Source organism: Terrapene carolina, unplaced genomic scaffold (assembly GCF_002925995.2).
Source record: "Terrapene carolina triunguis isolate 2854851 unplaced genomic scaffold, T_m_triunguis-2.0 Scaffold66, whole genome shotgun sequence".
In the NCBI taxonomy this organism is placed as follows: domain Eukaryota; kingdom Metazoa; phylum Chordata; order Testudines; family Emydidae; genus Terrapene; species Terrapene triunguis.
The window spans coordinates 45,208,852-45,232,082 of record NW_020664417.1 but is presented as its reverse complement, the minus strand read 5'-3'; the positions used below and the strand labels follow the sequence as shown (position 1 = coordinate 45,232,082).

At 42.2% G+C, this 23,231-nt stretch overlaps 2 protein-coding genes across 2 annotated transcripts in view; both read right to left on the bottom strand.

Moving 5' to 3' along the window:
* LOC112110666 (cytochrome P450 4V2) overlaps window positions 1-1,635 on the bottom strand; it is a 95,283-nt gene extending 93,648 nt beyond the window's left edge. The window contains exon 1 of the mRNA XM_026648001.1: window positions 1,591-1,635. Coding sequence (XP_026503786.1) covers window positions 1,591-1,635 — 45 coding nt within the window. The remainder of the gene's footprint in view (window positions 1-1,590) is intronic.
* Window positions 1,636-11,720: 10,085 nt separating this feature from the next.
* The window catches only part of LOC113406017 (cytochrome P450 4V2-like), a 28,516-nt gene continuing 17,005 nt past the window's right edge, over window positions 11,721-23,231 (bottom strand). Inside the window, exons 2-9 of the mRNA XM_029910617.1 lie at window positions 18,014-18,204; window positions 17,500-17,569; window positions 16,189-16,315; window positions 14,959-15,150; window positions 13,868-13,970; window positions 13,242-13,376; window positions 12,905-13,084; window positions 11,721-12,021 (exon numbers count right to left, since the gene is read on the bottom strand). Of these exons, the coding sequence (XP_029766477.1) occupies window positions 11,828-12,021; window positions 12,905-13,084; window positions 13,242-13,376; window positions 13,868-13,970; window positions 14,959-15,150; window positions 16,189-16,315; window positions 17,500-17,569; window positions 18,014-18,204 (1,192 nt within the window). The 3' untranslated portion in view covers window positions 11,721-11,827. The remainder of the gene's footprint in view (window positions 12,022-12,904; window positions 13,085-13,241; window positions 13,377-13,867; window positions 13,971-14,958; window positions 15,151-16,188; window positions 16,316-17,499; window positions 17,570-18,013; window positions 18,205-23,231) is intronic.

Here is a 23,231-nt window from a genome sequence, read left to right as displayed (position 1 = left end):
AATGTCAAGGCCATTCACAATCCCTTAAAATTTGTTGACACACACTCTTGACCTTTTGGCAGCAGCCACTTGCTCCTGGAGTTCAGTACATCTGAAAATCTGATCCAAGCTCTTCTCTGCATTCCACTTCTGTAAATAAACAATGTGCATGGTGACACTGGCCTGAAAGACTACATGGGTAATTTACACTTACCCTTACCAGATTCATTTTGGTGGGGTTCCTTTCAACAATACACTTTGATGTACTACCAACAGGCAGAGAAGAGACTAGGGTGCTTAGGTTAGTGGCTTGGTTTCACTGCACAGCTGAGCCCAGAAGATACAAGATGCTTATTGGGATCCTCATCAAAGCATACTTCTTATAGTTCTCCATAGGAGGAAATTGTTAGTGCAAGCCAAATGTAAATGCATACACACAAAGGTAAGGAGACCAGAATAGTAATTTTTAAAAAAATCATGGGTCTAAATGCAAAAAGAATATATAAAGCGAGTTGGGATGGGCTGAGACCCATGCCAAGGGGAGCAAGTTTCATTCCATAGGTCCCACTGAAACAAAGTCATGATTGCCTCAACTTTTTGGTGCTCACCTGGAGACACTTTAAATGGGGCTTGACTGTCATAGACTGCTGAGCACTCTGAAAATCATGCCTCAAAAACGGAGGCCACCAAAATCATAAATTGCTTTGGAAAATCTTGGCCAAGATAGCGTTTAAGCCCAGATCATCTAGTCTGACCTCTTGCATATTACAGGCTACCAACACCACATGGCACCCACACACTAAACCCAACAAGGGAAATTAGACCAAAGTATTATAGCCCACAGGAGACTAGACTACAATGCATCACAGGCAGAGAAAGCAGGGACCAAGTACACTAGTGCTCTGTACTCCTGCAGAGATAGGGAAATGATTAAGTGAGATCTACCCAGATTATCCTGGCCAGTGATCCACACCCACATGCTGCAGAGGAAGGTGAAACACCCCAAAGGTCACTGCCAATTTGACATTGGGAAAAATTCCTTCCCAACCCCACAGCTGTGGATCAGTTAGACCTTGAGTGTGAACCAGCCAGCCAAGCACCTCAGAGAGAGAATGCTTGGTGCCACCTCACAGACCTGGCCCTCCCTGTCTGGTGTCCCATCTTCAGCTCTGGCCAGAGGAAGGACATTAAAAAAAACCCAAAGGATATGTTGGAGAGTTAGGGGGAAATCCCAACTAGGTGACCAGCAAAAATCCTGAAGCATGAGCTTTTAGGCATATAATGACAAAAACTGGAAGTGAGCCTGAGCCCTACACCCTAACATCACAAGCAACCCTGTCAGACAATTGGACTCTTAAATTTGTCCAGTTCTCCCTTAAAACTAACTGTTTGCCCCCACAATTAGTACTGGGAGGCTGTTTCAGAGCCTCACCCCTCTGATAGTTAAAAACATTCTTCTAATTCCCAGCCTGAATTTGTTCTTGGTCAGATTATACCCATTTATTCTTGTGCCAACATGTCCTTTTCTTAAATAGCTCTTTACCCTCACTAGTATTTATCCCTAATATATTTATAGACAGCAATCACATCATCCTGCTGACTTAGCCTTACAATGGTGATCTTCTCTTCATTCTGTCTGTCCCCACTTTTGTTCATGGCCCTTATTTATCTGTATAATTTAAGGCTGGATTATAACTTCAGAATCTGCTCTGAAAAAGGGTGTCACGTATAGTTGTGCTGCTCCAGGAAAGGAACAGCTAGGGAAGCAGACTGTACCTCTGAGCTATTCTCTGCTCCAGGGAAGTAGAAAACTATGACAGGCCTCAACTGGTGCAGTGTTCATTAACAAACACTCTGGCCAGTGTATTGAGGGTGCAGAGCCAAGTCCCTGACCTTTTCCCACCTCCTCCTGCTTCCCTCTTGGGCTGCAACTAGTGGAATAAGTATCCCATGCAAGAGAACAAGATGATGTCTTACACTCCCTTCCACTTATGCACAGGCACTTAGAGCTAGTGACAATCTAGCCCTTAGCTCTGTAAGTTACTGGGAGATGGAATCATGTCTTCTTACATGTTTTTAAAGCAGCTTGTACACCTCCGATTCTATGTAATTGATTTATAAAACAATGGTTATTGCCAGCTGCTCATTATACAGAATAGTACACAGCAGCCAATGGAATGTATTTGGGATAAAATGCTACAGTGTGCTCACTGGGCTTGATCCAAAGCCTACTGAAGTCAACAGAAGGAATGACCTATAGAATATAATGTGCCCATATCTATAGCTTCCTCCTCCTTTAGATACAACTCTCTTTGTCCTTGTTGAAACCATTGTCCAGAGTTATGTGGGATGCATGAGTCCCTGAGACGCAGCGTAGTTTAGAGAAGAGCTGGTCAAATAGTAAAAAAAAATGTATTTGGGTATATTTTCATGAATACAAATGCCAAGTGAACATTGTTACTGTGATGTGTGGGATGATGTTATTCATTATATGTGAATATTTTGACAACTGCTGGTATCTGAGAAAATGTTTGTGTATCTCAAGTTACACACATTTTTATTCTAAAATTTAATTCCAGAAGTTTGATTCTCCTGTTTAAAAACACCTGTCATCCTAACCATCACCCTAACATAAATACCATATAATTTAACATAGCACCAGGAACAAATAGCAAACATGGAATAGTCAAAGTGAAGAGGGGGGCAAACAACTCCAATTCTAAAATTTAGTCTTCCGAACTATTCACCAAATGTGTAAGAATAATGAATACATTCAAAGAGAATCAGGATGGGTTCACAAATGATTCCCTAGCCAAAAAGTGGGGCTAATTCATAATGAATTTTTGTTAAGTACTGGTAACAAACAGTTTAACCAATTGTAGTTTGGAGGAATGAGGGAAAGAGTTGAAGTCAGGAACTCCCGGAATACTAATCCAATCACCCTGTGCCATTGGGCGACTCTCTTGACCTCTCTGTTTCTCCATCTGTACAATGGGGATATTTACTTGCGTACCTCAAATGGGTGGAAGAAGGTTTAACTGAGTCATTTGTTAACGTTTGTAAAGTGTTGGCTAAGTGCTAGGCTCTAGTACTAATATATGGGTATGCGCACAGCCTATGTGCTGTGATGCTCCAATAATTATGTATTGTTTCCAAATCTCCAGATGCAATCACCCACTTCTGATATTGTGAACAACATGTGACAAGTCATAGTCACGATGCTTAATGCAGTACTGGAAGGTGCTCGGATACTACAGTGATCAGGGTGACATGAGAACCTATATAGAATGGAACAGAATAGAACATAATACTAATATATATGTGGTCCCTTGTGCTAATATTTGTCATGAATCAGATACACACTCATCCAGCCACCCCATATGTGTAAGCCTACTCCTAGCAATTACACATTCATGACGTGTATAATCTATAATTAAGTAAATATTCCAGATAGCCCTGATAATCTGAAGACAGCATCCACCCTAATTTACATGTCACGATTACTCCTTTTCTCCCACTGTGACAGTCTAACCTGCTTCATCCATGTCTTAACCTGAGTCACCCAGGACCCAAAAACTGGATATGAGAAGGGATCCTTTTCACTGGGAAAACTGCTTCATTTGCACTTGTAGAGATGCAACCCAATTCATGTCTCTCCATCCTATCACCTATGACAACCCAGTGATGGGTTCTTGGTCCAATACTATTCAGTATTTTTATCAGTGATGTAGATGATGATATAAAATCTTTGCTGGTAAAGTTTACAGGTGACACAAACATTGGTGGGGTCGTAAATAACAAGGAGGCTAGGTTACCGTTACAGAACAATCTGAATCATCTATTTAAATGATCACAATCCAACAAAATGTGTTTTAATATAGCCAAATGCAAGATAATACATCTGGGAACAAGGAACGCAGGCTATACCTACAGGATGGAAGAGACTGTCTTTGAAAGCAGTGACTCAGAGAAGGACTTATTGGTCATGGTAGAAAATTGCCTCCAGATGAGCTCTCGGTGCAATGTTGAGGCAAAAAGGGCTAATGCATTCCTTGGGTGTATAAAAATGGGAATAGCAAACAGAAATAGGGAAGTGCTCTTGCCTCCATACACAGCACTGGTAAGATCACTACTAGACTATGGCATCAAGTTCTGGTGTCCACACTTCAAGAATAACATGGAAATACTGGTGAGAGCTCAGAAGATGACAATAAAAGTGATTCAGGGGCTGGAAAATGAGCCTTACCATGTGAGGTTTAAGGGGCTTACCATATTCAGCTTTGTGCTGGAGCACACCACCCACCCCAATCAGGAGAAGGCTAACCAGTGCCTCTGGGCTCAGTCCCTACCAAAGAGCCAGACCTGCAGAGCCTGCTCCAGCTGGAGGAAGCAAGCTTAAAAAGGAGAGCTGGTTCCAGGAAACGGTGGCAACCAGGAGCAGGGGCGGCCCTAGACTAGCTGCCAGCAACTGGCGCCCTAGGCGAAACATGCAATCGGCGCCCCCACCCCCAAGGGCAGATCTAGGCTGAGGTTTTTGATAAACTGAGAAACATTTTGCCCCCTTTTTCCTTTTAATGTTTTTTAAGCATTTTTTTTTTTTAAACAGAGGCTTAATTATTCGGTTTGTCCGTCCGTCCATCTGTCCAACCAATGTTTCTGAGATCAGATAAAATAGAGACATGAAATTTTCAGAATAGATTTGTACACAACAGCTAGATATTTCAGTCTGATTTCAAATAAAAATGCATTAAAAATGTTAATTATAATTTTTATTACAAATCCAAAATCATCCATTACGCTATCCTGCTTTAACTGCCATTACCACCACATCCAATATAAAAAGAAATAAGAAAACTCTTCAATGAACTTTAACCTGTATTTACAAAATACTCCGAATAAAAAACACTCTGTGCTCTTAAAACATGACTTTTCTTGCTTTAAGTTTTGAAAATTCAGTCACTAGTTCTTTTAGAACCAGTTTTCCAGCTATTTCATGCTCTATTGACATTATGGCAAGTCCAACAAGTCTCTCTTGCACCATTGTTGAACGCAGATATGTTTTTATCAATTTTAACTTTGAGAAGCTACATTCCCCACTAGCTACAGAAACTAGCAAAGTTAAAAAAATGCGTAGAGCTATAAAAATGTTTGGAAAACTGTCTGAGAGTTTATTTTCAAAAACAAACTTTAGTACTTCTTCAGGAGTGAAATGTTTCTTAAGTCATCTTGAAAAAGCCTGAAGCTCACTACACAAAGCTGTAGCATCAATGTCTTTTGAATTTTCATGAGTCAATGCCAACTCCATTTTTATACAAAATTCTCTTATCTGTTTTGCTGTTTTCTTTTGCAAGCTGTGGATATCATATAGAAAGCCAAATACTGACTCTAGCTGCTGAATCTGTTGAAATCTTTCATCAACTGAGTGAATAGCAGTATCAAGGACCGCAAAGTAGAAATTCACTGTGAACCTTTGTTTTGGGTTCTGAATGGCTCTGTCTCATCCTTCATACGAAAACTGCTATTTCTTTTGCCGAGTGCGAACTGGCTCTGGTTCAAATTCTGTCGGAAAGTCTATTTCTTTAGCAAGCTCGAGAGATTCTACCAGTGTTCTTTTGAACCCTTCATCACTTCTGAATTCCTCCAGAATGTTTTTAGTTTGCTGCAGTTTTTGAATAGCAGAATGTATGTTCAAGTTCTTTTCCTGAAGCTGCTTACTAGTGAGGTTAATCTCGAAAAGGATATTATACCACAAAATGAGTGAAGTCACAAATTTGAACTTGGAAAGGCCATTTGCGAGAGCTTCTGCATCTGAATGTGCCGTATTGCCAGACGATCCAATAAAGGTAGTATCATCAGAAATTTCAATTAGGCCATCATAAATGTTTCGAAGTTCATAGCAAAGAGGCTTCAAAGCATCAATGCGACTCTCCCATCTTGTCTGACTAAGTGGTTTCACAGTTGGAGAATTCACCTGGCGAGTCAGAATCTCCCAACGGTGTGTTGAGCCTGAGAAAAACACATAAACACGTTGCACCAGGTCAGAGAAACTGCTTGCCTCCAAGCAGCATCTAGCAGCATCATTGACAACCAAATTCAGAGAATGCGCACTGCAAGGAACAAAAAAGGCCCTAGGATTGATTTCCATCATTCTGCTTTGCACACCATTGTCTTTACCCTTCCTATTACTCCCATTATCATAACCTGGGCCACGTAAGTTTTCAACAGATAATGACATTGTTTCAAGCTCTTGTAGAATAGTTTCAGTCATAAATGCTCCAGTCGTCTCCTTGGGCGGTCTCCTTCACAAAAATGTTCCTTTATGAGCACTTCAACATTATCTTCACCTGCAGACTTTTCCATATCCACAAAACAAATGATCATCGTCATTTGTTCAACATGACTCACATCTGGTGTACAGTCCAGTATTATTGAAAAGTATTTTGCAGAATGGGCAGCTTCTACAATTTTCTTTTTAATGGGATTTGCTAGGTTCAATCAGTTCATTCTGCATATTTTTTCCTAAATCATGAACCTGTGTTTCATGATCAGTTATTTTACGTAGATGCTCCTTCATGACTGGATCAAACAAAGCTAGGTATTAAACAAATTTTAAAAAGTTTCCATTACCTGGAGTGTATAATTTTTCATTTCTACCGTGGCTGCAGAATGCTAAATTTTGCCCACCAAGAACTCTCACCAAAGCAATCAGATGCTCTAATATTTGTTGCCAATATTCTTCTTTTTCCTTGATCACACATAAATTATCTTCATCAATAGATTTTCCTTTTTTCAATCGTAATTCAAGTTCTTTCCAATTTTGAAAACATTCCAATGTTCTGTACTTCTTTCATGTGAAGAGAGAATTGAAGATATGCTTTTCCAGTCCTTTGAAACATTTTCAGTAAGTGATGTACCAAAAACTGTGCTCCCGACTGCAAGCATTATAGCGTTAAGGATGGCTGACACACCCACCACACGGTTGGCTATTTAAACCACATTGCAGGCATCCCAACACGTCTTTTCACTGCTTAAAGGTTCAATGATTAGTAACATACACTCACTTACCTATTTAAAACAGTTAGTTACAGCGTTTACAGGGAAACAAAATGACCTTTTTCAAAGTTATAACCCGACACTAGTTGTTTGGAAAGTAATCCCCTTCCTCATGGTTACGCGCTTGGAGTGTGACGTCATCACTTTCGTAGTCTATTAAGCGTTAACGCTGTTACTTTTCTTTTATGGACCTTATTTATTACATGTGTAACCCTTCTGCCCATCTAAGTTGGCAGCAACAAGGGCCGGGTTCTGTATCTAGGGGTTCCGTTTCAATAACACAATGCAAAACCGGCTCGAGCCCCCACCCAGTGACCTGGGACAATTACATACCACCCCCCTGGGTACCTCTAAGAGGCAATACTTCCCCTCTCGCAAGCACGGAGTCTGAGTGTAGCAGAAAATGTTTAATAACATGAGGTAAACGACATCAGCATAAAATTGGAAAAACACCACAAACAGGATTCAGAACACAAACCATGAGCAAAACCCACCCCAGCAAATTGGGCTGTGTCCTTTCCCTTTGGCTCTTGAATCCAGCAACCCAAAAAATCACCCAGAGTCCCCAAAGTCCAACACCCCCAAAGTCTCTTGGGTCCAGCAACCACCCAAAGTCCCAAAAGTCCAACAACCCCCAAAGTCTCTGTCCCTGGTCAGTGCAGCCCCAGAGCAAAAGGGGGGGGGCATGCAGGGTGTTAAGGGGCACCTTACATGATCCGAGGCTGGCCAGCCGTCTGTTTCTCCGTGGGGGTTCCGCCGCAGCCTTCACCACGAGCCAGTCCACTTTCCTGCCATCCCACGAACTGCTCCGCTCTACAAGCTGCTCCGCTCCGCTCACCGACCTGTGAGCCGTTCCAGCCGTCCCCGCAAACAGCTCCACTCGCCGTTCCTTGGGCCACTCCAACCAGCCCCACAAGGCTCCACGCCGCTCACTGCTCCTCCAGTCGTCCCCACAAATTGCTCCGCCAGCTGCTGAGCAATATAGCTTCAGGCTCCCCCACTAGTTAACACAGCACTCAGTGATCTCAGCTCTTAATAACTTTAGCTCTTTTGTGATTTCAGCTCTTAGCGATTTCAGCTCATAGTATAGTAGGGGAGCCCCAGTGCTAGTGCACCATTGGCCCAAAGTGAATTCAGCTCAGCAGCCTGTAACTAGACTCCTAATGAAATCAAAGTTAGCTCTGACATTCAACAGTGGAGAGAGGAGGTGGTGCAATTGGTGTTTCAAACCCTCAGAGGGGGCCCATACCATCAGGTACAAATACCTGTCCCCATCCTCTCTCAATTCACTGGATTTTGTAACCCATGCCCCTTGTCAAGCAAGTGCTACTTAGGTAATGGTGAAGGACTCACTCAGTCCTTCTGTCATACAACAGTTCCACTGGCCTTGATTCACAGAATCAGGGTAACAAAACTTTATTCTTCCTGCCCCAGTAATAGAGAAACTGGGGATCCCACACCAGCCAAAGTAACCACTTTCAGTTGCTGTTGTTTCATGCCAGGCGAGTGGGTGTGCCTATGCAAACAAGATCAGCCCCTGGAGTTCTTTTCCACACTCGCCATATTTCACCACCAGATGTCAGGGTAGAGCTCATCCTGACTCTGCTTACACATGTGAACCAGTTATAACAAAGAAAAGTTCATAATTATACAGCCCGATAATAACACTAAGGTTTAATAACACTTAAAGTTACTCACATTTTGGATTTATAATGCTGAAAGACGTTATTCTTTATTCTTTGGCACCAAGAAACACAATTTTCCACAGTATTCGCTCGATTCTTAACCATCTACCTGCGATGTGTGTTAAAATGTATCAACTTGCAATATCTCCCCTCTACATGAATTTCTGGCTATGCGACCTTGACGTATATTCGAATTAGATGTCACTAGCATTGCAGCTCTTGCTGCTGGCAGATGTGTTTCATTGTGGCTGAGTTACTGCTTATCAAAATTACAGAGTGGGTCATCTTGAACCTACATTGCAAATTAAAAAAAAAAATCGCTAAAATATTATTTATTTTTGCAGTAAATAAAAGATTTGACATATTAATAAATTCTCAGAAATGTAGAGAAATGAATTATAATTCATATTCCTCCGTTTGCGCACAGGAATTGAAATAATGACATCTTCGTTATTATATTTGTATTTTTTTTCATCTTTTTCTTTTTTTTTTAAATTTGATTTTTTCCCTCGAATTTGGCGCCCCATTTAACTTGACACCCTAGGCGACCGACTAGTTCGCCTATATGGATGGGTCGCCCCAACCAGGAGGAAAGAAACTGCCTTAGAAGCAGCTGACTCTCATTACAGAGTAGCTGGGAGGGAAATAGCTGGCAAGCCTTTGCCACTCACACAGATTTACCAAAAAGACAGCTGTGTTTTGTGTGTGGTACAATCTGGAAGACAGCTACTAAGCATGCCTACCAGATCAGATAAGATAGGAGGGAGACCTCCTAGACTGAGGCTCCTGCTGGGGTTTAGATGTCCAGCTGCTCAGCTGTGTCAAGACAGAGGTTGCAATTCCTAGTCATTCATGATGACAATGGATAATCATGGGCTAGAGAAAAGCCAGACAATGACTCCACAGCCCAAACCCTGCATCACAGCTCAGAAGCAAGGCACTTTCCTGAATGTGGAGAGTATCTGTGAAGTTCAAATACATCATCTATATCAATAATTGGCTCTGTGGATGAGGGGAAAGCAGTGGATGTGTTATTTCTTGACTTTATCAAAGCTTTTGATACGGTCTCCCACAGTATTCTTGTCAGCAAGTTAAAGAGGTATAGGCTGGATGAATGGACTATAAGGTGGATAGAAAGCTGGCTAGATTGTCGGGCTCAACCGGTAGTGGCTCCATGTCTAGTTGGCAGCCGGTATCAAGCGGAGTGCCCTAAGGGTCGGTCCTGGGGCCGGTTTTGTTCAATATCTTCATTAATGATCTAGAGGATGGTGTGGACTGCACCCTCAGCAAGTTTGCAGATGACACTAAATTGGGAGGAGTGGTAGATACGCTGGAGGGTAGGGATAGGATACAGAGGGACCTAGACAAATTAGAGGATTGGGCCAAGAGAAATCTGAGAGGTTCAACAAGGACAAGTGCAGAGTCCTCCACTTGGGGCGGAAGAATCCCATGCACTGCTACAGACTAGGGACCAAATGGCTAGGCAGCAGTTCTGCAGAAAAGGACCTAGGGGTTACAGTGGACAAGAAGCTGGATATGAGTCAACAGTGTGCCCTTTTTACCAAGAAGGCTAACGGCATTTGGGGCTGTATAAGTAGGTGCACTGCCAGCAGATCGAGGGACGTGATCATTCCCCTCTATTCGACATTGGTGAGGCCTCATCTGGAGTACTGTGTCCAGTTTTGGGCCCCACACTACAAGAAGGATGTGGAAAAATTGGAAAGAGTCCAGCGGAGGGCAACAAAAATGATTAGGGGGCTGGAGCACATGACTTATGAGGAGAGGCTGAGGGAACTGGGATTGTTTAGTCTGCAGAAGAGAAGAATGAGGGGGGAGATTTGATAGCTGCTTTCAACTACCTGAAAGGGGGTTCCAAAGAGGATGGATCTAGACTGTTCTCAGTGGTACCTGATAACAGAACAAGGAGTAATGGTCTCAAGTTGCAGTGGGGGAGGTTTAGGTTGGATATTAGGAAAAACATTTTCACTAGGAGGGTGGTGAAGCATTGGAATGGGTTACCTAGGGAGGTGGTGGATTCTCCTTCCTTAGAGGCTTTTAAGGTCAGGCTTGACAAAGCCCTGGCTGGGATGATTTAGTTGGGATTGGTCCTGCTTTGAGCAGGGGGTTGGACTAGATGACTTCCAACCCTGATATTCTATGATTCTATGATCAGGGAGGGAGAGAAATGAATCCGAGTCTCCCACATCCTACAAAAGTACCCAAACCCCTCGTCTAAAGGTTTCTAGGAAGCTCTTTCCCTCACCCCCTCTCGTGAATCCAGCCTTTGTTTTTATAAAAATGCCCAAAACTAGAATGAAAAATTTCAGCTCAAAACATTGTGTTTTGACCCAACTTAAAATTTGTTGACTGTTCAATAAGCTGAATAATTTCATTAATGGTTCAGTCCAAAACAAAATGTTTTTTAAAAAGAACAGGAGTACTTGTGGCACCTTAGAGACTAACAAATTTATTTCAGCGTAAGCTGAAGAAGTGAGCTGTAGCCCACGAAAGCTTATGCTGAAATAAATTTGTTAGTCTCTAAGGTGCCACAAGTACTCCTGTTCTTTTTGCGGATACAAACTAACACGGCTGCTACTTTGTAACCTGTCAAAATGTTTTTTGTTATTTTTTTTTTAATTGCCAGCAAACTTACAAATCCATTATTCATGCAGCTCTAAGTATGATACAGGCTTTAATTACATGATCAACATACTTGTTTTTCCACAGGACCTGGGTATATCAACAGATTTTGGCCCTGGGTGCTAACTTGTTAGAATTATTCGTGCTGGCAACCAAACTTCTCATTTTGTGCACAGGCCAGGCAGTTACAGAATCCCTACCTTGTTCTCCAGTACCTGCTCTATTAAGGGAGGGAGGTTACGCTCAACACTACCTCCATTTTTATTGTATCCTAAGGAAAGAAGCTCATGTGGTGAGGATTGCTGTGTGAACAAAGTGCCAGAAACAGAAATTGAACAAGAAAACCCCCTTCTAGTAATTTGATACTGAGTTCCTTTATAAATGGTTACAATCATTTAAAATGCAGAGATTTACATAAATCTCAATGAGAATCAACTGCTAGCTGAGATTATTATAGCACATTTTAAGATCTAAAATCCTTGAGAGCTTTCTTCTTCTGACACACACTCTCTTCTTTTCAGTTGGATCCAGATGCCCTTATTTGGGCGAAGTATTAGTTCTCCCACGAGGCCAAGCCCTTCTCGCTCTTGACTAGTTTCCACCCAAAAGCGTCGTAGGATGATGGCTAGAACAGCTTTCTCTTCCATCTGTGCAAAGCGCTGGCCTTCAGGTTAAATTGGAACAGAAACAGTAGTAGTTTAGTACTCGTAATTACACAGCAAAGGTTTCCCACAAAATGCAGCATGGGGATAACCGTGCATCTGGTGTCACAGATTATAAACCAATATGGGCCAAATTCAGGGTTGAATGGATGTGCACGCACAGGAGGAAGGACAGAATTATGTCTATTTATTTATCCTAAAAGTAGAGTGTGCTGCTGTGATAGAGGGGGGAGGAATTAGGCAGATGATCAATGGTTTACGAGAAAAGAGGAGGGGCGAAAAAATAGAAATAAAAAAAAGAACTAAGCAAATTGACAAGGGTCACGGACCAGACAATTTGCCTGAGTCTACACTAGAAATTTACATCAGTATAGCTATGTCTCTCAGGGGCGTGAAAAATCCACTTCCCTGAGAGACGCAGCTATACCAACCTAACCCCAGGGTAGACAGTGCTAGGTCGACGGAAGAATTCTTCCGTCGCCCTCGCTACCCCCTCTCGGGGACATGGATTACCTACGCTGAGGGGAGAATCCGTCCCGTCAGCATACACAGTGTATACACAGAATGCTGCAGCTATGTTGCTGTAGTGTTTCAAGAGCAGACAAGCCCTTAGCCAAAGATTTAACTCTAAAGAGGTGTGGATTTAAAAAAGTTGTCTTATGCTGTATCTCACCCTTCCTTCAACCCCTTCTCTGTACATTATCTATTCAGACTGCCATCTATCTAGGCAGGAATCTTTATGTCTGCAAAGCGTCCAGACTTCTTTGGGACCTGAAATCTCCATTCAAATTCATAGACTCTGTTATGGGTACTACAGCAAAGTCATCTTCACCTAAGTGGTAAGAAAATAAACACGTATGAGACCTATTACACTTTACCACCTACCAATACAGTTTCTGGGTCCAGCAGAGAAGGGCACATATGCATATGGGTGCCTTCCCTTAGAATTCTCAGGGAAGAATCGCTCAGGTCTAAATTCTTCTGGGTCTGGAAAAATCTCCGGTTCTCTGTGCAGCACATAAGGAACCACAATTACCTCTGTTGCTTTTGGTATCTTAAATCCTCCTGCAAAAACAGGATCAACATGCCAGTGAAGTAAGTGGCTTTCTCTAAATGGATACAAAGCTCAAAACAAATTCTTGACACGGGCACCACCTTGATGGAGCAGATATTTATCATACCTAACATGATGAATACAGACAAAAGGCTGAGAACTACTTACTAATATGGCAATCTTCACTTGTCTTGCGGGCAAAGAATGGAACAGAAGGGAAGAGACGAAGGGCTTCTTTAACAACACACTCAAGATATCGGAGCTTCTTCAAGTCATCCATTGTGACAGGACGGTCACAGTTCCCTGATCAGAATCACAACAGGGGTGTGAGAGACAACTGTCCTAATCAGACTAAACACACAGCTATCTTAAGAGGCTCACAGCTATCTTAAATGATGACCAAACTACAACTGCACCACTGTGCTTATGAGTTTGAATCATTTATCTCAATTTTCATTCTTGTGATGTCCTTAAACTATTATTAGTATTGAGATAGCATTGAAGAGCCCCAGTCATGGACTAGGACCCCATTGTGCTAGGCACTGTACAAATATTGAAGAGATGGTTCTTGCCCAAAAAAGTTTACAATCTAAGTACTGAAATCTGTCACAACTCCCTTAGCATCCAACCAACTCCTAGTGACATTGATATCGCCACAGAAGAGTTACAGCACATACAGTGGCAGTACTGTGGTTTATTTGCCTTTTTAAACCTCTACACAGAAATGAATATGTAAACCATATACTGTACCATGCAAACTTACACGCACATCCAAGGAAAGAGTAGAAACTTACCAAACACTTCATCCAATTCTCTGTGAACTTTCTTCTGGGCTTCAGGATGGCATCCAAGTAAGTAGATGGCCCAGTTCATAGCAGCAGCTGTTGTATCATGTCCCTAGAGGTACAGATTTACTCAGATGTTCAGATCTGCATTGTCCTCATGCATATGAAGATAAATATATACAAAGAATTAGGGACATTATAGTGGTGTAGCCTAACTGTACAGATACAGAAGAAAAGTTAAGACTATATGAATCATGTAACAATTTGGTACCCAAGACTGAACAAGACATAACCAGTTATGTAATAGGATGGATGGAGACTAAGATAAGAAAAAAACTGAAGTAAATCATAATATTTAATAAGCAGAAGTCCCTTTGCCAGCCCTCTTCTATTACTTAGCTTTTCTATGTTGGCTGGGTGAAGGGTCTTCCTCTGTGTTCAGTCTCCGTGAGGAAGAGGTTTGCTATTGCTTCCTTGTAGACATAAACTTGTTGACCCACTAAATCTCTCTCGACAGTCACAATAATTTAAACACTATATAGCAATCTTAAAGTCACTATTTTTCCTCAGTCAACTGTTGGAAGGGCATTTGCCCTTCTTCACCGCTTTATAATGAAATGTAAATATACCTGACTTTTTAGTTACTCACTATCTTTACTATCCCACGATAAAATATACAGTACTACCATCAATTACCAGAAGAGGGCAAAGCAATTTAATTTTGCTAAGATTATATATTACAAACATAAAACTCAGCCATTTAGGTACTATATGCTAAAGAAAACAAGAGAATGTTCACTAGCAACAGATTTTAGTACAAGTAGTTTAATTTTAATCAAATGTACTCTAATTATGCCATAGAGTAAGAGCAACCACAGTACAATTAATTCCATTGCCTCCGGGAGTACAGAGTTACAGCAGCAAAAAACTGGAGCAGTACGGCAGGGAACCACACCCAGTGTGATCATTTCCAGTCATCCTGTATCACAACCGATATAAGTGTAATGGAAAGGGTCCAAAGACAGCTGACAAAAGCGATCAGAAGTATAAAAAGATTCATTGTGGGAAGAGATTGGGACCATTCCGTTTAATTGGAGTACCTCAAACATGAAAGTATCCACTTCCTCTCGAATATCCATGTAGCTCAGTTTGTTCCCTTCATCATCAGTTGTACTGAGAAGCATATCAAGAAAAGCCCTTCTCCTTTTGGGCACACTTTGTTCGCAGTTGTCATCAAAGTCATCTTTCTGTTGTGTGTCATTCTCTACTTCACGGGCTTTTTCTGCAATAACCTTAGATATAAATAAATCAATATATTATTTTTTCCACAGTTTAGATTCCACAATCTAAGTGTGTGGCCACTGCTTTAAATACAAGTACTTTAAAATACACGTACTTTAAAATAATTTTTATCCCAGATATTTAAAGACTGACTCTACCGCTGACTCCATACTATGCACTGGTTGGTGATATTAAGCGACATCTATACCCACCCCCTTAGTATTTGTTTTCCTATTGTACACTGAGTTTGCACAGGTCAGGGTTGTGAATCGTGTAGAATCTGAGTTTTTAAGTCCACACTGGCTCTTTGCTTTGATTGTCCTTCATTTCTGAGTCTTCAATACCATGTCTGTAGTAGAAAGACAGGATTTGAATGGTTACCCATGTTAAGCACACCATTGTAGCTGGAGAAAATGAATTAAAATCAGATGTTACTTCTATGGATTTAAAATTAAGAGAAAATAGTGGACTTTTATAAAAAATAGGTCATCTCCATGTATTTTTTCCTTGCTGAAGTGTACTCATTGAGGTTTTTATATTTAAGTTTTCCATGCAGTCCAAATTTCTATCATTTTCTCAAAATTCAGATCTGAACTGAAATATTTAAGTACTGGACAAAGCACCAGAACAAAGCAGAATGCCATTTTAAAATATTTTAGCTGTTACAAACCTTAGGGTGAAGTGCTCCGATTATTTTAAAATGTTCAGAACATTGCATGTTAAAGCAATTAGGATGATTCTATGTGATTTTTTTTTTTAACCACCAGTTACAACTAAGTTATACTATTACCATGTGAGGGTGACCCATTGGCTAAAACCGACACTCAAGCAACAAGTTCTAAGTCACATTATCTCTCCTCTTCAGAGGATTTCTTTAGAGACTGAATATCATAAAAATTCAGTTCTCCTATTATATATGTACCACAGATAAGGTGATGTTCCCAATGGCTGATTCTTTGTCACCACATTCACAATCTGGAATCTCTATATTTACTACATTATTTCTCTTCATTGATGGGAACACAATAGAAAAAGGAATAACGGGTTACATTGTCAGTAAAACTGTGAAGGATCTTGAGGCTTCTAGTATGTTCCCTTCCTTCTTGGAACATAGGGTACATCAAGTTAGACCAAAGCCAAGGAGACTTCTGTCTATGATGAATGAGGTCACTCATCCTAGGGTAACAAAAATTGCATTATAATATTTATTTCTAAAAACATATTCACAACATGTCCACAAGACCCCTAACAGGGTCAAAATTCCTGGTCCTGGACAGGATGATGCACTTGATGTTGCAGACACAAACCATTTTGTCTAATCTTTAGGGATGCCCTCAATCCACTTTTAATTAATTATAATGCTCAGTACCGGCTATAATACTTTTCACATTTTTATTTATAGAACCGCTTCTGTCCAGTGAAATCTATTTTCCCATAAAATCAGTATTAATCCAAGAAGTTTGCCACTATGAAAAAAAACCTAGGGCCAGCTTTTTCTCTTGGTCACACTAATGTAAATCTGGAAACTCTACTGAAGTCCACAATATTAATCTTCATTTGCAATAGGTTCAGTCACAAAACCAATCATTATATTACCAATGCAATGCTTGTTCTAATATAATCTGATGTAGACCTGTATGGTCTGATTCTTATGGTCACTAAGGGACCTTTATACTGCTGTGGCAATTAAAAGGGGCCTTGGAATTAGAATAAATTACACTTACACCCACTGTAAGGTCATTTTACACTGCTACGGTGTGACTCTAAATTATTTTCACTTCACTGTTGTGTTGCACCTCCTGTAGTCTTTTACACTAATGCACGACGAGTGAAAAACATTACCATTCTAACCTGACACCATTTCACACTCACTTTGCATTGTGTAAATGTTTATACAAGGTTCAAATCAACAGTGAGTTGGGATCAATGTGCTATATAGATTCAGTGTACCCCCTCCTTCCCTTTCCCCCCCAAAGAAGGCTCAAAGGAGCTGTGCTGACTAGTCCAGCCAATGTTGGCTATGGAAGGGCTGATTTTCAACTGCAACCTGTTCACACGTTATAGCAGCTGGCCTTGTGGAGCCATTACAGAGGTCTCTTCTGTGCATGTACAGCTTGCATAGGTTCTACCATCGTCCTGCCACTCTACCTCTATATACACTCTCCCATCCCCACACATGGGTAATGAAAGACCTAACTTGCACAGCGGGCCTTGTGCGTGAGTCAATTGTTGCTCTTGTTCAGGGCTGGTTGTCCTACCAGATTTAGCTTTAGAAAGATTTGAGGTGCTATAGCTGGCATTGGCATTCTCAATCCTACACCAACAAAACTATAAGACAGACTTGAAAGATCTACACTTACTTATAAATAGCATGGACATATTCAGAATCCCTATTGTTCTGCGCACCGACATTCTTGCCCATCGCAGTTTCTAGAAAGAGAAAAGAGAAACTTATTAAGAATACGTTAGCTGGGTGGAAAGCCAGAAGTACATTGAGAACATATGGCCAGGTGTTGCATGAAAGCATTGTAGCCATTTACATCCTCATCTCATGGCATTTCTCTTTTTTTAGAATGTGTACTCTCTTTGTGAGTCTAGTCCTAATATTCCTGTTCCTTTAACTCTCCCTCAGGTTAGATTCCATATTCCTGTTCCGCCCCATAACACAATGTTTGATTGTTCAGATAGACACAAACATAATTAAAACAGAAAAGATGTGTTCATTATTGATAATACAAAAGTAGTGGTACAAGACCAGCAGGGCTTTTTTGTCAATTATCTCAACAAATGAAACTGTAGCATTGTGGACAGCTGTAATCTCCTCATCATTTACAGCACTTTTATAGCAACTGTTGAATCATCACCAGGACTTACCACAGATTATATCCAGGGCACAGAGAGCGATGTCTAGAAAGCAATCAAAGGGCTCTTTGTCAACGTGCTTTTCAAGATTATCAACCAAAATATTGGCTTGTTCATTCATAACTTCTAGAAAATCAGCTAAGATTGTGAAGTGGAACGTGGGAGTTATCATTTTCCTTCTGGAACGCCACTTATCTCCAGTGCTACAAAATAAAGATTTGGAAATTAAGTATAAAAAAAACTCATCAAAAAGGAAACAATTAATTGCTTGTGGAAGTGCTCAGTGGATATACAATTTCTGGCACTAGAGTAGCTACAACTGGTAGATAGATTCTTAGAGCTAATCTTTTCAAATGTTGCCAGTAGACCATGTAGTCTTTGTCAGTCCATCTTTGCTGATGACAGTAAAGAGTGGCTCTAATGACTTGTAACATTTTTCATACATAAATTAATGTCGGTAGTTGCAGCCAGCACCACTCACTATAAGGGGCAAAGTGGAAGTACATTTTGCTACAAAACTCTTCTAATCATACAGTGCTACTAACAGTTTGATGCTAACTGTAGCTGCTGCAAGACAAATATGGTGAACAAAAAGTTACCCTAAGGCAAGGGCTCACATTGAGAAGGCACTTGGGGTGTAAGTGGGTGAGGAGAAGAGTAAATAAGAAGTCCCTTGTTAAATATTTAGCAACCCAGCTCCAGCTAAGCCCATCTTTACTGATAATCGTAAATGGTGTCTGCCTTCCTGTTACGGGGTGGTCACCCGCTCTGGCCCTGAAAGGGTTACAGCCAGCCCTGGAGACGGCTAGGGCTGTGAGCCAAATACTAGGCTGATGGGGGAGGCAGCCACAGCTGAGGCCAAGCCCCAATCAGGCCACAGCTGGCCCTATAAAATGTTGTGGGCCAGGAGCTCAGAGAGTCTCTCTGTAGCTGTGGAGAGACGGGCCTGGCTGCTTGGGAGCTCAGCAGGGTACCTAGAGTGGAGCAGGGCTGGGGAAAGGCCAGAGGAGCTGGGTAGCTCCAGGCTGGAAAACCCTTAGGCTGCAGGCCTTGTTAAGGGCCGGGAAGGGTAGTGGGGTTGCAGAGGTGCAGCCCAGGGTATGCAAAGGCAGCAGGTCCAAACCCCGCCTTGGTGATGGTGAGTGGTTTACAGACTGCAGTCTGTCCCAGTGTGCGGGGGCTAGATGGTGACTGGCAGTAGCCACTGAGGCAAGGTTGGGATAGAGGAGGAGAGACCTGCATGGGGAGACCCAGAGAGTGGGGGTACTGCCAGGGGTCAGCACCCATGATAAAGGGGCACTGGGGTCTGGGAGGGACACGGGGGTCTGAAGCATGCGGGATACTGGCCGGCAGAGGGCGTTCCAAGGCTGGAAAAGTTAATTCCCTGAATGGTGAGTTGTCGCCTGCTACACGGTGGTGGAGAATGCAGGCAAGTGCGGTCCGCCCCTGATATAAGGGGCAAGGCAAGGACTGGGACGATTGCCGAGCAGAGAGAAGAAAGGGGTGATGGATCCCCGATAAGCAGAGGTATTCTTCGCAGAGGGCTCCTGTGCCATTCCAGACTGGGCTCCCGGGTCTGGTCCCCTGAGGAAAGGGGCGGTCCGACAGCCTGAGAGGCTGGAGAGACTTGTACAAGAACTCAGGGAGACTCAGCAGAGACAGAGGGAGGTACAGTGGACTTTGGAAACACAGTTGGGGCGGCTAGCAGAGGGGCAGCGGGCCCTGGGGAAACTCCTGCGGAGGGAGTTCCCAAAAGACCGCCGAGACTGGTGGGAGAAACCCAGCGCTGGGGCCAGGAGGCCCGGGGTAGATTGCCAGGCGTGTTACACCTGTGAGCAGTGCGGAAATGTAAGGGTAACTTGTCCCTACTGGGATGGGGGCAGAGAGCCGCACCCGTGCTACACCTCCTTTTTCCACTATATAGAAAAGTGAGGTTTAGGGATAGTTACTGCCTAATGTCCAGTTTATTACATCAGTATCATCTACCAAACGTTTCTCAAAGAAGATGATTCATCTCCCACAGAGCTTTTAAGGTGATGGAACAGAGACTAAAGAATTGCGGATAAACTAAATGAATTCTTTGCTTCAGTCTTCACGTCTGAGGATGTTAGAGAGATTCCCAAACCTGAGCCGTCCTTTGTAGGAGACAAATCTGAGGAATTGTCACAGATTGAAGTGTCACTAGAGGAGGTTTTGGAATTAACTGATAAACTTAACAGTAACAAGTCACCAGGACCAGATGGCATTCACCCAAGAGTTCTGAAAGAACTCAAATGTGAAATTTGAGGAACTATTAACTATGGTTTGTAACCTGTCCTTTAAATTGGCTTCTGTACCCAAAGACTGGAAGATAACTAATGTAACGCCAATATTTAAAAAGGTCTCTAGAGGTGATCCCGGCAATTACAGACCGGTAAGTCTAACGTCAGTACCAGGCAAATTAGTTGAAACAATAGTAAAGAATAAAATTGTCAGACACATTGAAGAACATAACTTGGGCAAAAGTCAACATGGATTCTGTAAAGGGAAATCATGTCTTACTAATCTATTAGAGTTCTCTGACGGGATCAACAAACATGTGGACAAGGGGGATTCAGTGGACATGGTGTACTTAGATTTCCAGAAAGCCTTTGACAAGGTCCTTCACCAAAGGCTCTTATGTAAATTAAGTTTTCATGGGATAAGAGGGAAGATCCTTTCATGGGTTGAGAACTGGTTAAAAGACAGGGAACAAAGGGTAGGAATAAATGGTAAATTTTCAGAATGGAGAGGGGTAACTAGTGGTGTTCCCCAAGGGTAAGTCCTAGCACCAATCCTATTCAACTTATTCATAAATGATCTGGAGAAAGGGGTAAACAATGAGGTGGCAAAGTTTGCAGATAATACTAAACTGCTCAAGATAGTTAAGACCAAAGCAGACTGTGAAGAACTTCAAAAAGATCTCACAAAACTAAGTGATTGGGCAACAAAATGGCAAATGAAATTTAATGTGGATAAATGTAAAGTAATGCACGTTGGAAAAAATAATCCCAACTATACATACAATATGATAGGGGCTAATTTTGCTACAACTAATCAGGAAAGAGATCTTGGAGTCATTGTGGATAGTTCTCTGAAGATGTCCACACAGTGTGCAGCGGCAGTCAAAAAAGCAAACAGGATGTTAGGAATCATTCAAAAAGGGATAGAGAATAAGACGGAGAATACTGTATCTTATTGCCCTTATATAAATCCATGGTACGCCCACATCTTGAATACTGCGTACAGATGTGGTCTCCTCATCTCAAAAAAGATATACTGGCATTAGAAAAGGTTCAGAAAAGGGCAACTAAAATGATTAGGGGTTTGGAACGGGTCCCATATGAGGAGAGATTAAAGAGGCTTTTCAGCTGGAAAAGAGGAGACTAAGGGGGGATATGATAGAGGTATATAAAATCATGAGTGGTGTGGAGAAAGTGAATAAGGAAAAGTTATTTACTTGTTCCCATAATATAAGAACTAGGGGCCACCAAATGAAATTAATGGGCAGCAGGCTTAAAACAAATAAAAGGAAGATCTTCTTCACACAGTGCACAGTCAACCTGTGGAACTCCTTGCCTGAGGAGATTGTGAAGACTAGGACTATAACAGGGTTTAAAAGAGAACTAGATAAATTCATATAGGTTAAATCCATTAATGGCTATTAGCCAGGATGGGTAAGTAACGGTGTCCCTAGTTTCTGTTTGTCAGAGGGTGGAGATGGATGGGAGGTGAGAGATCACTTGATCATTACCTGTTAGATTCACTCCCTCTGGGGCACCTGGCATTGGCCACTGTCGGTAGATGGATGGATGGACCTTTGGTCTGACCCAGTATGGTCGTTCTTATGTTCTTACAACTGTCCAAATATATGTTCCTGTGGTCCCTGTCCCCTGCAAGTAGCTGTTTCTATTGCAGTGAGACCAACTACTCTCCCTCCTCCCATAAAGCTCTTTCAGGGTGCTTGATCCCAGCCTCCCAAGCCATCTGGCTCATTCTGGGGTGGGCCAAGTCTACTCCACCTTCCCCTCTGCTGGGGTGTCTAGTGGGGTGTCACTGATGCTTCTCCAGCCCCCTCTCCCAACTACGGCTAGCCTTTGAGATAAGGATGTGCTTGATGTTGCACCATCACAACACAGCCTGGCCAAAGGAGCCAGTGGGCCTTCTCTCCTTAGCTACTCTAGCCCAGGGGTAGGCAACCTATGGCACGCGTGCCAAAGGTGGCACATGAGCTGATTTTCAGTGGCACTCACACTGCCCGGGTCCTGTCCACTGGTCCGGGGGGCTCTGTATTTTAATTTAATTTTAAATGAAGTTTCTTAAACATTTTTAAAACCTTATTTACTTTACATACAACAATAGTTTAGTTATATATATTATAGACTTATAGAAAGAGACCTTCTAAAAACGTTAAAATGTATTACTGGCACGTGAAACCTTAAATTAGAGTGAATAAATGAAGACTCGACACACCACTTCTGAAAGGTTGCCGACCCCTGCTCTAGCCTTTCTGCTCCTTATGCTGAATTCCTGCTGCAATCTTAAGAGGAGTCCTAGCCTGTGTCTCAGATGGTTTCAGCAGGGAACACAGCATCTTCCTGTTTTGAGCAGGGGAGCTCACAACCACACCCCCACTCCCCATGCCCAAAATCTCCTATTTTTTAAATGTCCCCAAACTGACCCTCCTTTGTCTATAGAGTGAAAGTCAGGAATGCAGCATTGCTGAGATCCAGCCACAGTGTTAGTTCATTCTGAGTTTCTAAACAGCAAAAAATTATGCGGGAAATAATCACCAAAATATTTACAAAAGATCAGAAATGGCAGATACCTATATTAGACTTGTGCTTCCAGAATAGCATAAGTAGGTACTATTGCACTGGGGGAGGAGTAAAGTGGGGCCTAGCCAGGGCCCCCTTCCCTCATGAATGGCATCCCCAGAACTGTACAGGGGAGATATCCACAGTGGACATTAGGTGCCTTCCCACCCCAGGCACATGTCCTCTGGGGCAAAAAACAGCAGAGAGGAGCCAGCCAGAGGCCAAAGCCAGCAGAGCAGCAGTAGAAGCAACTGAAGCAGGCACCCATGAACGCTGATAATATTTTCCACAGCTTTGACTGGACTTTCTTTGCCTTGTGCTGACTGGGGGAAGGGACTGGAGCAAACTGCCAAAGTCTCTATACCTCAGCTTCCCTCCACATCTGACCTGCCCCA